General features: G+C 48.8%; 2 protein-coding genes across 7 annotated transcripts in view; both read right to left on the reverse strand.

Moving 5' to 3' along the window:
- Nucleotides 1-3,519, reverse strand: part of WDR35 (WD repeat domain 35) — a 71,750-nt gene extending 68,231 nt beyond the window's left edge. For 4 of the 6 annotated variants that reach the window (XM_060186597.1, XM_060186596.1, XM_060186598.1 and 1 more), the window contains exon 1: nucleotides 3,365-3,508. In XM_060186597.1, coding sequence (XP_060042580.1) covers nucleotides 3,365-3,388 — 24 coding nt within the window. In that variant the 5' untranslated portion in view covers nucleotides 3,389-3,508. Of the gene's footprint in view, nucleotides 1-3,364 lie in introns of all 6 variants that reach the window. The other 2 variants (XM_060186600.1, XM_060186599.1) reach the window with 1 other exon arrangement.
- Nucleotides 3,520-8,862: 5,343 nt separating this feature from the next.
- MATN3 (matrilin 3) overlaps nucleotides 8,863-15,720 on the reverse strand; it is a 30,169-nt gene continuing 23,311 nt past the window's right edge. Inside the window, exons 7-8 of the mRNA XM_007530141.2 lie at nucleotides 12,179-12,289; nucleotides 8,863-9,754 (exon numbers count right to left, since the gene is read on the reverse strand). Of these exons, the coding sequence (XP_007530203.1) occupies nucleotides 9,699-9,754; nucleotides 12,179-12,289 (167 nt within the window). The 3' untranslated portion in view covers nucleotides 8,863-9,698. The remainder of the gene's footprint in view (nucleotides 9,755-12,178; nucleotides 12,290-15,720) is intronic.

Raw genomic sequence — 15,720 nt, forward strand, 5'->3', positions numbered from 1 at the left:
TGGAGGGATGGGGGTCCTGCAGAGGGATGGAGAGGTGGGGGTCCTACAGAGGGATGGAGGGGTGGGGGTCCTGCAGAGGGATGGAGGGGTGGGGGTCCTGCAGGAGGGATAGAGGGTGGGGGTCCTGCAGAGGGATGGAGGGATGGGGGTCCCGCAGGAGGGATGGAGGGATGGGGGTCCTGCAGGAGGGATGGAGGGATGGGGTCCTGCAGAGGGATGGAGGGGTGGGGGTCCTGCAGGAGGGATAGAGGGTGGGGGTCCTGCAGAGGGATGGAGGGATGGGGGTCCTGCAGAGGGATGGAGGGGTGGGGGTCCTGCAGGAGGGATGGAGGGTGGGGGTCCTGCAGAGGGATGGAGGGATGGGGGTCCTGCAGGAGGGATAGAGGGTGGGGGTCCTGCAGAGGGATGGAGGGGTGGGGGTCCTGCAGAGGGATGGAGGGGTGGGGGTCCTGCAGAGGGATGGAGGGGTGGGGGTCCTGCAGAGGGATGGAGGGGTGGGGGTCCTGCAGGAGGGATGGAGGGATGGGGGTCCTGCAGGAGGGATGGAGGGACGGGGGTCCTGCAGGAGGGATGGAGGGATGGGGGTCCTGCAGGAGGGATAGAGGGTGGGGGTCCTGCAGAGGGATGGAGGGATGGGGGTCCTGCAGAGGGATGGAGGGGTGGGGGTCCTGCAGGAGGGATGGAGGGTGGGGGTCCTGCCGAGGGATGGAGGGATGGGGGTCCCGCAGGAGGGATGGAGGGATGGGGGTCCTGCAGGAGGGATGGAGGGGTGGGGGTCCTGCAGGAGGGATGGAGGGTGGGGGTCCTGCAGAGGGATGGAGGGATGGGGGTCCCGCAGGAGGGATGGAGGGATGGGGGTCCTGCAGGAGGGATGGAGGGATGGGGGTCCTGCAGGAGGGATGGAGGGGTGGGGGTCCTGCAGGAGGGATGGAGGGATGGGGGTCCTGCAGAGGGATGGAGGGATGGGGGTCCTGCAGGAGGGATAGAGGGTGGGGGTCCTGCAGAGGGATGGAGGGATGGGGGTCCTGCAGAGGGATGGAGGGATGGGGGTCCTGCAGGAGGGATGGAGGGTGGGGGTCCTGCAGAGGGATGGAGGGATGGGGGTCCCGCAGGAGGGATGGAGGGATGGGGGTCCTGCAGGAGGGATGGAGGGATGGGGGTCCTGCAGGAGGGATAGAGGGTGGGGGTCCTGCAGAGGGATGGAGGGATGGGGGTCCCGCAGGAGGGATGGAGGGGTGGGGGTCCTGCAGGAGGGATGGAGGGTGGGGGTCCTGCAGAGGGATGGAGGGATGGGGGTCCCGCAGGAGGGATGGAGGGATGGGGGTCCTGCAGGAGGGATGGAGGGATGGGGGTCCTGCAGGAGGGATAGAGGGTGGGGGTCCTGCAGAGGGATGGAGGGATGGGGGTCCTGCAGAGGGATGGAGGGGTGGGGGTCCTGCAGGAGGGATGGAGGGATGGGGGTCCTGCAGGAGGGATGGAGGGATGGGGGTCCTGCAGGAGGGATGGAGGGATGGGGGTCCTGCAGGAGGGATAGAGGGTGGGGGTCCTGCAGAGGAATGGAGGGATGGGGGTCCTGCAGAGGGATGGAGGGGGTGGGGGTCCTGCAGAGGGATGGGGGGGTGGGGGTCCTGCAGAGGGATGGAGGGATGGGGGTCCTGCAGGAGGGATGGAGGGGTGGGGGTCCTGCAGGAGGGATGGAGGGTGGGCGTCCTGCAGAGGGATGGAGGGATGGGGGTCCTGCAGAGGGATGGAGGGATGGGGGTCCTGCAGGAGGGATGGAGGGTGGGGGTCCTGCAGAGGGATGGAGGGATGGGGGTCCTGCAGAGGGATGGGGGTCCTGCAGAGGGATGGCGGCCGGGGTCCCGCAGGAGGGATGGAGGGGTGGGGGTCCTGCAGAGGGATGGAGGGGTGGGGGTCCTACAGAGGGATGGAGGGATGGGGGTCCTGCAGAGGGATGGAGGGGTGGGGGTCCTGCAGAGGGATGGAGGGGTGGGGGTCCTGCAGAGGGATGGAGGGGTGGGGGTCCTGCAGAGGGATGGAGGGGGTGGGGGTCCTGCAGAGGGATGGAGGGGTGGGGGTCCTGCAGAGGGATGGAGGGATGGGGGTCCTGCAGAGGGATGGAGGGGTGGGGGTCCTGCAGAGGGATGGAGGGATGGGGGTCCTGCAGGAGGGATGGAGGGATGGGGGTCCTGCAGAGGGATGGAGGGGTGGGGGTCCTACAGAGGGATGGAGGGGTGGGGGTCCTGCAGAGGGATGGAGGGGTGGGGGTCCTGCAGGAGGGATAGAGGGTGGGGGTCCTGCAGAGGGATGGAGGGATGGGGGTCCCGCAGGAGGGATGGAGGGATGGGGGTCCTGCAGAGGGATGGAGGGGTGGGGGTCCTGCAGGAGGGATGGAGGGTGGGGGTCCTGCAGAGGGATGGAGGGATGGGGGTCCTGCAGGAGGGATAGAGGGTGGGGGTCCTGCAGAGGGATGGAGGGGTGGGGGTCCTGCAGAGGGATGGAGGGGTGGGGGTCCTGCAGAGGGATGGAGGGGTGGGGGTCCTGCAGAGGGATGGAGGGGTGGGGGTCCTGCAGGAGGGATGGAGGGATGGGGGTCCTGCAGGAGGGATGGAGGGACGGGGGTCCTGCAGGAGGGATGGAGGGATGGGGGTCCTGCAGGAGGGATAGAGGGTGGGGGTCCTGCAGAGGGATGGAGGGATGGGGGTCCTGCAGAGGGATGGAGGGGTGGGGGTCCTGCAGGAGGGATGGAGGGTGGGGGTCCTGCCGAGGGATGGAGGGATGGGGGTCCCGCAGGAGGGATGGAGGGATGGGGGTCCTGCAGGAGGGATGGAGGGGTGGGGGTCCTGCAGGAGGGATGGAGGGTGGGGGTCCTGCAGAGGGATGGAGGGATGGGGGTCCCGCAGGAGGGATGGAGGGATGGGGGTCCTGCAGGAGGGATGGAGGGATGGGGGTCCTGCAGGAGGGATGGAGGGGTGGGGGTCCTGCAGGAGGGATGGAGGGATGGGGGTCCTGCAGAGGGATGGAGGGATGGGGGTCCTGCAGGAGGGATAGAGGGTGGGGGTCCTGCAGAGGGATGGAGGGATGGGGGTCCTGCAGAGGGATGGAGGGATGGGGGTCCTGCAGGAGGGATGGAGGGTGGGGGTCCTGCAGGAGGGATGGAGGGATGGGGGTCCTGCAGGAGGGATGGAGGGGTGGGGGTCCTGCAGAGGGATGGGGGTCCTGCAGAGGGATGGCGGCCGGGGTCCCGCAGGAGGGATGGCGGCGGGCGGGTTGCGGCGGTGGGTCCCCACAAAGGAGCATGGCGGCTTAGCCCGAAGGCTGCGGGGACGCGGGCGGAGAGGCGGAAGCAGCCTCGGAGACTCACTTTCTTGCTCAGATAAAAGAACATCCTGGGCAGCGCGGGGCTGCGGACCCCTGACGTCAAGAGCGACCCCAGGAAACGTCCCCCAGACCGACCGCCGGAAACCAGGCGCGGGGAAGCTCTCGTTGCCCGGGCAACCTCGGCGGCACGGCCGCTTCCGGGGCGCGCAGGGACACTTCCGGCGTCGCGCTGCTTCCGGGGCGCCGTGCGCCTGCGCGGACCTGGCGCTGTCGGGGGCTGCGGGCGGCGCTGCAGGGCGCGTGGCGCCTCGGGGGCCTCAGTCGGTTTCGCCCGCGGCTTTCGGGGGGTCCGCCCTGCCTTGTGGCCGCGCCTCCGCGCGGAAGGTTCGGGTCTCGATGGCGGGGTGCGCTGTGAGCCGCCGAGCCCCTAAAGGCGCCGGGCGCCGTGGGCTGAACAGAGCAGCGAACAGGGGCCGGGCGGCGGCGCAGCGGGTTAGGCGCACGTGGCACGAAGCGCAGGGACCGGCGGGAGGACCCCGGTTCGAGCCCCCGGCTCCCCACCTGCAGGGGAGTCGCTTCACAGGCGGTGAAGCAGGTCTGCAGGTGTCTCTCTTTCTCTCTCCCTCTCTGTCTTCCCTCCTCTCCATTTCCCTCTGTCCTATACAACAACGACGACATCAATAACAACAACAGTAATAACTACAATAATAACTGTTCTAGCAACATAGTGCAGACACGGAGCCCCAGCCTTTAAGAAGGAAGGAAGGAAGAAGGAAGGAAGGAAGGAAGGAAGGAAGGAAGGAAGGAAGGAAGGAAGGAAGGAAGGAGAGAAAGAAAAAAGAAAAGAAAGAAGAGAAGAGAAAAGCAAAGCAGGCCAAGCTGGTGGTCGGAGAGGACACGTGGTGTGAGCTCTGCAGGGCCACCAGGTTCCTAAAGCTACCGTGATGCTGTTGTAAATGACGTCTAGATAAATTACTTGTCAAGGCAAAAAAGATAAGGCGTGGAAGCCAGGCATTTATTCTTTAGCAAAGGGCGTGCGGCCAACAGCGGCCGTCAAGCATCAGCAGTCCCCCTCACCCTCCTCCCACCTTTTACACCTGGTGCAGAACTGACTCCTCCACCCCCGGGCTGGGCTTCAGAGCTCGCAGTCTCCCTAAATAAGGGAGAGAGGAAGAGAGTCGGGGGTCTCTGCTGGAGGATTAGCCAGCACCGCCAGGAGCGGACCTAGAGAATGCGAAACTACTGGCCACAGGTGCTCATAAAGCACAGTTTATCAGAAGAATGTTTGTACTAACCGGTTGTATTCATGCTCTTTTTGAAGAGAAGAGCTAACCATCTCTCACAATGACAACCAGGCCTCCCTGGACAGACAACCCCACCAATGCATCCTGGAGCTCCGCTTCCCCAGAGCCCTGCCCCACCAGGGAAAGAGAGAGACAGGCTGGGAGTATGGATCCACCTGCCAACGCCCATGTTCGCGGGGAAGCAATTACAGAAGCCAGACCTTCCACCTTCTGCATCCCACAGTGACCCTGGGTCCATACTCCCAGATGGTTAAAGAATAGGAAAGCTATCAGGGGGGGAGGGGGTAGTTGGATGAGCTCTGGTGGTGGGAACTGTGCGGAAATGTACCCCTCTTATTCTGTAATCTCAATATTTCCATTTTATCAATAAATTTTTTTTAAAAAGCTAATATAAGGGTTTACAACACAAACCTTCACTTGAGACTTGGAGAACCCAGTGGAACAGTCTGGGGGATAGGAATTTCCTTTACTCCTTGGGTTCCAGAGTGTGTGTCTGTGTGTGTGTGTGTGTGTGTGTGTGTGTGTGTGTGTGTGTGTGTGATCAATAGTGGGTCACAACACTGTGAGGTGACAGTGTCTGGTTCCACGCCGCACCCACTGCCAGAGTTGTGTGTCCTCACCCTCCCACTTGCCAAAGATCACACCAGAGTTCTCACAAGTTTTACAGCTTGCTTGCTTCTGCTTTGTAGTTTGCAAGTATCAGTTCTCTGGATTCCACGTATGAGTGAAGCCTTCTGGCAGTTGTCTTTCATCTCACACTTCTTTAAGCATCATCACCTCCAGTTCCATCCACTTTATCCCAATGGAGACAGTATCATCTATTTTGATCGCAGAGTAGTATTCCATTCCATGGAATATATATCCCATCACTTCTTTACCCAGTCGTCTGTTGATGGGCATTTAGGCTGCTTCCACGCTTTGGCTATTGTGAATAACGCAGCTATGAACACAGGTGTGCATATGTCTCCTCTAGTTAGTGTTTGTCCACTAGATAAATGCCCAACAGTGGTATTGCTGGATCATAAATTACTTCCATGTTTATTTGTTTAAGGACTCTCCACACAGTCTTCCAAAGGGGCTGCCCCAATTTGCACCCCCACCAGCAATATAGCAGACTTCCCTTTCCTCCACCAGTTGTGCAAACCGTCCCCTGAGCCTTTGAGACTTGGAGAAGCCTCTGAAACAGTTGGGGAATAGGAATTGTGTTGTTGATTCCATTGGTCCTAGCACTTTTCAGCAACTCAGTTAAACTGGCAAAAATCCAAGAGGCCCAGTTGGCATCTAGCTGCCTTTGGGACATAGGGTTCCATTTTTAAATAACCGGGGTCTTTGGTTCATCTTCTGCCAGCCACCCCTCAGGTGTCCACTGTCCTATGCTCTTTTCTTTTTCTGACTTATTTCCACTACTTGTTGTTTTCCTTTGAGTGTTTGGAGAGTCACAGAGCCCTGAAATGTTAACATTAGGGCTGACACGCCCATGAAATGAAGACTCGCACAGTGTTGATTTATCTCCGGTTTTCCCTTTTAAGATAACTCCCAGCCAACATGTAATGCCGCATGTCTTTTCTCCATCGGTAGCTCCTTGTACGCACATGCTGTCCCCATCTAAAGCACAGGTTCTTTCTTGTTAACAGAAGTCTGTTGCCTTGCCCAACACACTCACATTGCGTTTCTATAAAATCTGAACTGCAAAGAAAAGCGAGTCTTCCTTCGATCCTGCAATGTCCTTACGCCAGTGCCCCAGCAACAGGGGAGCTCATAAGCTGTTTGCTGTCCAACAGAGTATGTGTCTCTGAGCCTTGCTTCTCTGTGTTGGGGGGGGGGGGGCTGCCCTCATCTCTGTCTACTGTACTCAGCCAATACAAAGCAAGTCTCCCTCCATTTTTTTCCAGCAAGTCAGGAAGTACCGCAGCAGATTAAGCACAGATGGTGCAAAGTGCAAGGACAGGCATAAGAATCCCAGTTCAAGCCCCCCAGGCTCCCCACCTGCAGGGCAGTCGCTTCACAGGTGGTGAAGCAAGTCTGCAGGTGTCTTTCTCTCCCCCTCTCTGTCTTCCCCTCCTCTCTCCATTTCTCTCTGTCCTATCCAACAACAACAGCAATAACAACAATAATAACTACAAAATAAAACAAGGGCAACAAAAGGGAATAAATTTTTTTTAAAAAGAATTTTTTCCAAACTGGAGCCCCAACCCTAACCCCATTTAGATATTTGTTTTCAAAATCTGTGTGTGTGTGTTCAACACTAAATGGTACTTTTTTGTTATTATTACCAGAACACTGCTCAGCTCTGGCTTATGACAGTGCTGGGAATTGAGCCTAGGACCTCAGAACCTCAGGCATGAGGGTCTTTTTGCATAACCATTATGCTATCTCCCCAGCCCTCATACTGTATACACATTTGTTCTCTGCCCCAATCTGTAAATTCATAGAATTTGTTGGCACCTTCTCAGTGACGTCCCTTCTTGGACTCAGGAAAGAAATGAAGATTATCTGAGCCAGAGGACTCCAATCAACTGACAAAATTTTAAACACGATTAGTTGAAGCTGGTCTGATGGTCACTGGCTCAAACAATCATTTCTCCTTAAATACTTTTCCCTAGTTCTTGTAGGTGAGTATCATTTCTCCATAGCATATATAGTGCTGGTTCTGTTCAGTCTGGAAGGTAATACTGCTCTGTCCTGCCCTTTAAGTGACTGTTACAGAGCTAGAATTAAACCACCATCCACTGCAAGGAAGCTAAAGATGTTTATTTACAAATTCGAATCCGGGCCAAGTGGCAACTGTCAGCAGTCTACCAGCTCGACCCTGAACAAGGCTCAAGCCACACAATTTATAGGATTTCTGAATACACTCAGGGAGGGGGAATATGCAAAACTAGAATTCTAATACACACTCAATAGCATTTTGCAGAAAACACAGGATCCAATCATTTCAAACATTGCCATGCCCTAAGCAACCTATAAGAATTGTCTAATTTCAAGTCTTTATGCAAAATAGGGTCATCACACTTTCTCGTTGTCTGCCAAGACCACCTGGTCATCAGCTCCCTCGACCTTGAGCAAGTGGTTGGGTTTCAAGGACTTGGTTAAGCTAGCTATTCTCTTTAAGACAAACAACAGGTGGCTTACATCTTGGGGTGTGGGTTTTGTCTAGCCTCTTATTTCATGAGAGATACAGGAATTTTCCACTGCAAGCAGAAAAGCAATTATACTTACAACTCATGCTTAGGACTTTACTTAAAGCAATTCTAAAGTTACTGCTTCTAACAGTGACATGTTCCAACAAACTGCTTTGATGCATTGTTCACTTCTCCCCTTTCAAGTCTTGGAGTGTTTCTGAGTTTATATCGGTAGGTTAGATTTATTGATACTTTTCAAATGCTATGTTAATATATTATCTCATCCAATTTTATTTATTTAGTTTGCCACCGAGGTTATCTCTGGGGTCTACATCTGCATGATGTCAGAGATTCCAGAAAGCCCCCGCCCCACTTCCATTTATTTCTCTTTTTTTTAAAGATTTTTAAAATATTTATTTATTTATTCCCTTTTGTTGCCCTTGTTTTATTGTTGTAGTTATTGTTGTTGTTGGATAGGACAGAGAGAAATGGAGAGAGGAGGGGAAGACAGAGAAGAGGAGAGAAAGACAGACACCTGCAGACCTGTTTCACCACATGTAAAAAGACTCCCCTACAGGTGGGGAGCCGGGGGCTCAAACCGGATCCTTAGGCCGGTCCTTGCGCTTTGCGCCATCTACGCTTAACCCCTTAACCCGCTGCGCTACCACCTGACAGGAGAGACAGAGAAGAGAAAGGCAAAGAGGAAGAAAGCACCAGTCCACTGCTCAAGGCTAGTGAAGCTTCCCCACAAGCATGACTCCCATGACAGCTCCCATGCTGTCCAGGGACCTGGGTCCCCACAAATGGTGAAGTGTGTGCTCTGCTGAATGATCCATCTCTCAGCCCCTTTTCATTTTAGATCATTTTTTTAATTCCCTCTCCCACAACATTTTGGGTTAAAGTCTTTTTAAAAAATGAAGTTACATTTTTAAACTCAGGAGATTACATTTAAATTATAGAAAGGTCGCAATGCCTGTCCATTGAGAAGAAACTGCTGTAGATACAAATAATTGTTCATTCCGTCTGGCTTAAGGAAACATATTAATAGGCAAAGGTTTTTATTACCAAAAACTGACAATATTATATAAGCAAAACAACTTTTTATTATACTAAAGACAATGTAAACCAAAAAGAATTGAACCGTATACAACATAATGACTGTTTTCTTCTAAAAGTGATAAAGTTTAAAGCAAAAAAAAAAAAGTCATGTTTCATAAGTGGAAAAGACAACATAAGCATTTGTGACTTCTTATAAATTGTTTATAAGTATATAATTGATTATCTGCTAAAGTAAATATAAAATTTCTCTACATAAAAAATGTCATAGCACTCTTAATTCACAACTAGACTTTTAAGTTGCATGTTGCTAACATTTGAATAAATTTTAAATGGCATGTGATGTTCACGTCATCTGTTTTAATTATTTTCAGTTGCTGTTTTAAACCCTCTGCTCACAGCTTCAATAGTACTCTGGCAGAGATGAGCAAGACAGCAGAAAGCTTTAACTCTAAATTCATCTCAGATTTATTCTATGAACTCTTTTTCATGTGTAAATACTTTGTACAGTTTACACTCCGTTAATTAGATAGCTTATCCTGTTGACAGAAAATAAGTTCTCATTGCAAAATAGGGTATCTTACTAGTATAAACACTTAAAAATCAAATGGGTGAATTAGTAAGTAGAGAAAGGAATATTAAACTTTTCACTTTGTTTCCTACAGCCATTTCACAATTATGGCTTAGAAATACTAAGATGCGCTCTTAATAAGGATCTGGGCGCTTAGCTCGTAGGAAAATGCTCGTTTCTTCATAGGATATTCATGGTATTTATCCAGCAGTATCTAAGTGTTTGTAGTGACGAACTATAAGCAGGAACACGGTAGCAAGAGTGAATGGACTAGTAAATGAACCAAGCTCTCCCTATTTGAAAAAGGTGAGATTTCAAAGCACTTTAGTGATGGCTTTGTCCAGATTCATGTTCTTGCAACTTCTCCAAAATGCCGTCCAGTGGCTAGCTGTTAAGGTCAACACCTTTTATTTTTATAAATTAGAAAACAAACTCATTTTCAAACATGTCGATACTAGATACATAAAACATATTTATTCCCTTTTGTTGCCCTTATTTTATTGTTGTAGTTATTATTGTTGTTGGATAGGACAGAGAGAAATGGAGAGAGGAAGGGAAGACAGAAAGGGTGTTTTTTTTTTTTTACTGTGATTTTTTTTGATACTAGATATATAAAACCTATTCTACTGTGATTTTTTTTTTTTTTTTAAGGAAGGAATTGCTCTTTCCCCCCAGAGTCTAATTTAAAACTCAAATTCTATCTTTTACAGAGCCAAGTAGAAAGTACTGGTCTTCAGAACCTGTACTATGAAACAGCACTCTTCAAATTACTTTTTGTTTGTTTCTCAGATGTCTCCTAAAATGTTTTTGACAATTACATATTCTTGTGCATACCTAAATTACATGATAGTTTTCATCACAAATTTTAGTTACAAAGTATGCAGTCTCTTCTATGTTCTAAATATTAAGATAAAATATCTAAAATAAAAATTTAAACCAGCCTTCCAAAAATACTGAATACTTACTATATTCTTCTAAAATAAAACAAAGGGAAGAAATCTATATTTCCTTGAAATTGGATTTTGTTTCCTTTCTATTTTCTCCAATTATTTTTTAAAATTTTATTTATTTATTAATGAGAATGATAGGGGGAGAGAGACATCACTCTGGCACATGTGTTTCTGGGGATCGAACTCAGGACCTCATGCTTGAGAGTTCAAAATTTTATCACTACGCCACCTCCCGGACCACTTCTCCAGTTTTTTTTAATTCTACTTTGAATCTTGGAAGTCTTTTCTTGATCACTCTGTGCTTTCACATGAAACATAAAAACAGCAGCATATGCACATTTATATTAAAATTGCCTTTCAAGTATTTTCTTTGACCAAAACACCCTCAATTTTGTAAAATCATCTAGATTGAGTTATCATTGCAACTATTATGGGCATATAGTCAAAACAGCAAATATGCTAGGTCCTGGAACATGATAGCATAGGAGGACCTAGAGGAGGTTGAACTGTTACGTGGAAAACAGAGAAATGTTACACACGTACAAACTTCTGTATTTTACTGTTTACTGTAAACCATTAATCCCCCGATTAAAAAATCAGAAAGAAAATAAATAAAATAAAAAATAAAGATATCCCTTGAAGAATAAACTAGGAGAATGGTATTTCTGAAACCTTGAATTAAAAAATAAAAGTTCAGTTATCCTTCTGGTTGGTTCTCTGGAGATTTTATGCAGCCAATCACACAGCTGAGTAAGTGAAGTGCAGGTTGGGAGAGGGGGCGCTCTCCTGCGTAGTTAGGACAACCAGTAAAGGCTGAAGTGAGAGGTGGGAGACGACTATGGCTGACCTCAAATAGCATTAGGCTGACCAAGTTAAGGAACTAAGGGCTTGGAAATGATTTCTTTAGAACGCGCGCGCGTGTGTGTGTGTGTGTGTGTGTGTGTGTGTGTGTGCGCCTTGAAGCTTCTTTACACTCAAGGAGAGCTGTGACAAAGTGAAGACCACTCCTCTGAGGGTCCTAAGAACAGGGTAGTTGACTTAAGATGCACAAAGAAAAAATATGAGTCAGGGCTCTGATTAAAGAACCATTTTGGGAAACAGAATCCTGAAATAATAACAGACTTGTAAAACATTTCCAAGAAAGAGGCAGAAGAAAGGACGGGAGGGGAGGGGAGGGGAGGGGAGGGGAGGGGAGGGGAGGGGAGGGGAGGGGAGGGGAGGGGGGAAGGGAGGGGAAGAAGGCTGGGATGGCCCAGGTGGAGGGTTCCACTTGGTGTATGGGCATAGAAACTTTGGTGGTGGATGCAGTTAAACTAAGTTGAGCTCCAGTAGAAGCATGTGCTGCTTTGCAAACACCCTCCAATAGGAATAAATAGACAGCTTTCATATTATAAATAGTCATGGGAGAGTGGCCTATTAAAACACGTAAAAACTCTGTATTAGAATTTTAAGTGAGGGGCCAAAGATAGCATAATGATTCTGCAATAGGACTTCCATGCTTAAGGTTTTAAGGTCCCAGGTTCAATTCCCAGCACCAACATAAGGCAGAGCTGAGCAGTGTTTTGGTCATAAATAAATCAAGTCAGGAAAGTAGATCAATACTTCACCATGTGCATAACCCAGGATCACACCTGACCTCCACTACTTAGAAGGAAGTTGGTCTCTTTCACTCTCTTCCTCTACCACTCTTTCGCTATCATGATTAATTAAACTGAAAATTTTTAAGTGTGTTATTAATGTTCATTTCAAAGCATAATGAGCTCCTTATCCCCATGAGATGTCTCAAATAGTTAACTCAATTGCAGGAAGTAGGTTGGCTTCAAGCAGAAGCAGAAACCCTTCCAGAAAGGATATGTTTGGTGTTGAGTCTCTGCAGGTAGGTGCTGACCTTGTCCTGGAACGCCAGGGTGGCTTCACACCCACAAGCATCTTCTGAGGAGATGAGTCTCCGGGCTTCTTCAATGGCTGGTGACAAGGGCAGTACACACAGAGTTGTCAGAAGTCAGAGCAAGCCAAGAAACCAACAGCTTAATATATCCATCTCTAAGACATACCTGAATGCATTTTCCCAGAGAAAAATGGATGGATGGATGGAAGGAAGGAAGGAAGGAAGGAAGGAAAGAAGGAAGGAAGGAAAGTGTCTTTAAGGAATGGAAATGCAGCTGGCAATGAAGCGCAGTGGCAGGGTGTAGGATTCTCATGTTCAAAGCCCAGTGTTGGATTCTAGCACTCACCTCCTGTCCCCTCCCCCCAAAAAAAGAGAAATTATATGAAAAGTGAAGAAATCAGCCCTCTCTGTTTGTTTTAACTTTTAAAATATTTGTTTTGATTTGTTAGGACAGAAAGAAACTGAAAGGAAAGGGGAGGTAGAGGGACAGAGACATCTGCAGCTCTGTTCCACCAGTTGTGAAGCATGCCTCCTGCAGATTGGGTCTGTGAACTCAACTGGGTGTGCCACCACCCATTGCCGTGTGTGTGTGTGTGTGTGTGTGTGTGTGTGTGTGTGTGTGTGTGTGTGTGTGTTTAAAGATTCACTTAGGGAGTCAGGCGGTAGCGCAGCGGGTTAAGAGGACTGGTGCAAAGCACAAGGACCGGTGTAAGGATCCTGGTTCGATCCCCCGGCTCCCCACCTGAAGGGGAGTCGCTTCACAAGCAGTGAAGCAGGTCTGCAGGTGTCACTCTTTCTGTCCCCCTCTCTGTCTTCCCCTCCTCTCTCCATTTCTCTCTGTCCTATCTTGCAACAATAACATCAATAACAGCAATAATAATAACCACAAGAATGATAAAAACAAGGGCAACAAAAAAGGAAAATAAATAAATAAAACATTAAAAATAAAAAGATTCACTTATTAATTTCCAAGAGAAAGAGCAAAACCACCACACTGTTCTGATTCTGCCCATGAGGTGCTGGGGACTGAACTCAGGGCCTCAAGCAAGCAAGTCTTGCACTCTATCTGCTGGGCCACCTACCTGGGCAAAACAATCCTCTTTGTACAACCAAAATAATTCAAAGATTAAAACTAGGCTATTCCTGGTTTCCTAAACAGATTATCATGAAGCGTGAATTCTATTCACTTCTTACCCATAAACTCTTTCACAAACTGCAAGTTCAGTTTGTATTGACATTGAAGCAAAGAGCTTGAGCCACTGCTAAATACTGACTCCAAGTTCATCTGTAATTCAGCTGTTCAATGTCACAACCCTTGAATATGCCTAGAGTCTTTCTAGATCTTAGAAGTGACATACAGATCTTCTTCTTTTTATAATAGGATTACATCCCACTAAACCCAGGGTCAGCTGAAAATACTGAATGAGAAATGCATCTGTTATAGTACACCTGACCTGCCAGACTTGACAGCTTAGCCTGGCCTGCCTTAAAGGGGCTCAGTACAAAACAGACGCATCCTATGGAGGGATAGGGAGTTAACATAATGGTTTTGCAAAAGACTTTCGTGATTAAGACTCTGAGGCCTTAGGTTCAGTCCCTAGCACCGCCACGCTCATGGAGCTCAGCAGTGCACTGGTGTCTCTCTATCTATCTCTATCTCTTTCACTAAAAAATTAATTGGGGGGTGCGGGCGGTAGCACAGCAGGTTTAGTGCACATGGTGCAAAACTTCCCACCTGCAGGGGGTTTACTTCACAGGCGGTGAAGCAGGTCTGCAGGTGTCTAACTTTCTCTCCCCGCCCCCCGTCTTCCCCCCTCCTCTTGAATTCTCTCTGTCCTATCCAACAACAACAGCAATAGCAACAATAATAATAATAACCACAACAAGGGCAACAAAAATGGGGAAAATCGCCTCCAGGAGCAGTGGATTCATAGTGCAGCCACCAAGCCCCAGCGATAACCCTGGAGGCAAATAAATAAAATAAAATAAAGTGTGTGTGTGTGTGTGTGTGTGTGTGTGTGTGTGTGTGTGTGTGTGTGTAAAAACACTCCATAGGAAATTAAGACAAGTGGAGAAGTGTTAGGGGAAGATGACCATAGGGCTTTCAACTCCACTTCCAGAGAGAGCAGAGGGAAAAAAAAAAAAAAAAAAAGATAAGAAAGGACACTGAGAAGTAGTAGGTTTGACTTAGAAAGGAAGAGAAGGCAGGACCATAGAAAGAGGGGCAAATAGATAAAAATGTAAACAGTTATAGAAATAAAGGTCAGCACATATCTATGATTTTAGAAGAGCTGCTGCAGTTTCCAGTGGGGAGAGGGACGGGGACAAAGAACTCTGGTGATGGGAAATGTGTGGAATTATACCCCTGTTATCTTATAATTGTGTAAATCAATATTAAATCACTGATAAAAATAAAGTTAAAATCTAACATTATGCAATGCAAAAAAAAAAGACAAGTAGGAATTACGTAACACCATTAAGACTAGGGAAAAAGTGCAAAAGAGGAAGAGACAGTTAAATAACAAAGTCAGACTTCTAAGCTCCATATTGTTCTGTCTCCTGCAATGTTGCAGATTTGCAACCTAGCAGAAGTCATTCTCCTACCAGACATGAGAGCTTTATGACACCCGTCAAGCCTGTGTTTTGCTCGTTCTTGCACAAAGATACAAAGAGGAAGAATTGTTTTGATTTTTAAAAAAGGAATCCATAAGGAAAATGCAAATAACCCAACAGTAAAAATGCAGAAAGGGCAGAAGTAGCACTTTTACATATGAAACTCAAATGAGGGGGCTGGGCAGTGGAGCACCCAGTTAAGCACACATCATACTAAGCATGCAAGGTCCTGCGCAAGGATCTGGGTTCAATCCCCTGTTCCCCACTTGCAGGGGAGATGCTTCACAAGTGCTAAAGCAGGTCTGCAGGTGTCTCCCTTTCTCTCTCCTTCTCTATTTCCCCCTCCCCCTCTCCATGTCTGCCTCTCCTATTCAATAAAATGCAAAAAAAAAAAAAAAAAAAAAGCTGCCAGGAGAAGTGGATTCATCATACTGACACCGAGCCCCAGTGATAAACCTAGAAGCAAAATAAATAAATCAAATAAAAAAGAAAGAAAGAAACTCGGATGACCTGTGAGCCTAAGAGGAGATGCCAAATTTCTTTAGTAGCAAGGAAATGGCAAAATAAGTAATAAGAAGATATTATATATGATACATATATTATATATATGATAAAGACAGAGAGAGAGAGAGAGAGAGAGAGAGGGAGAGAGAGAGAGAGAGAGAGACCGAGACCAGAGCACTGTTCGGCTTATGGGAGTGCTAGGGATTGAACCTGAAACCTCAGAGCCTCAAGCATCAAAGTCTTTTTTGTATATCTAACCATTATACTGTCTCCCTAGCCCAGAGATGCCTCTTTACATCCCCTAAAGTGGCAAAAAGTCTAATCCGACAAAACCAAATGTTGGCAAGCATTGGATGTTGCCAAGCATTGGATGTTGACAGCCCACAATGCT

Source organism: Erinaceus europaeus, chromosome 3 (genome assembly GCF_950295315.1).
Source record: "Erinaceus europaeus chromosome 3, mEriEur2.1, whole genome shotgun sequence".
NCBI classification, from domain to species: domain Eukaryota; kingdom Metazoa; phylum Chordata; class Mammalia; order Eulipotyphla; family Erinaceidae; genus Erinaceus; species Erinaceus europaeus.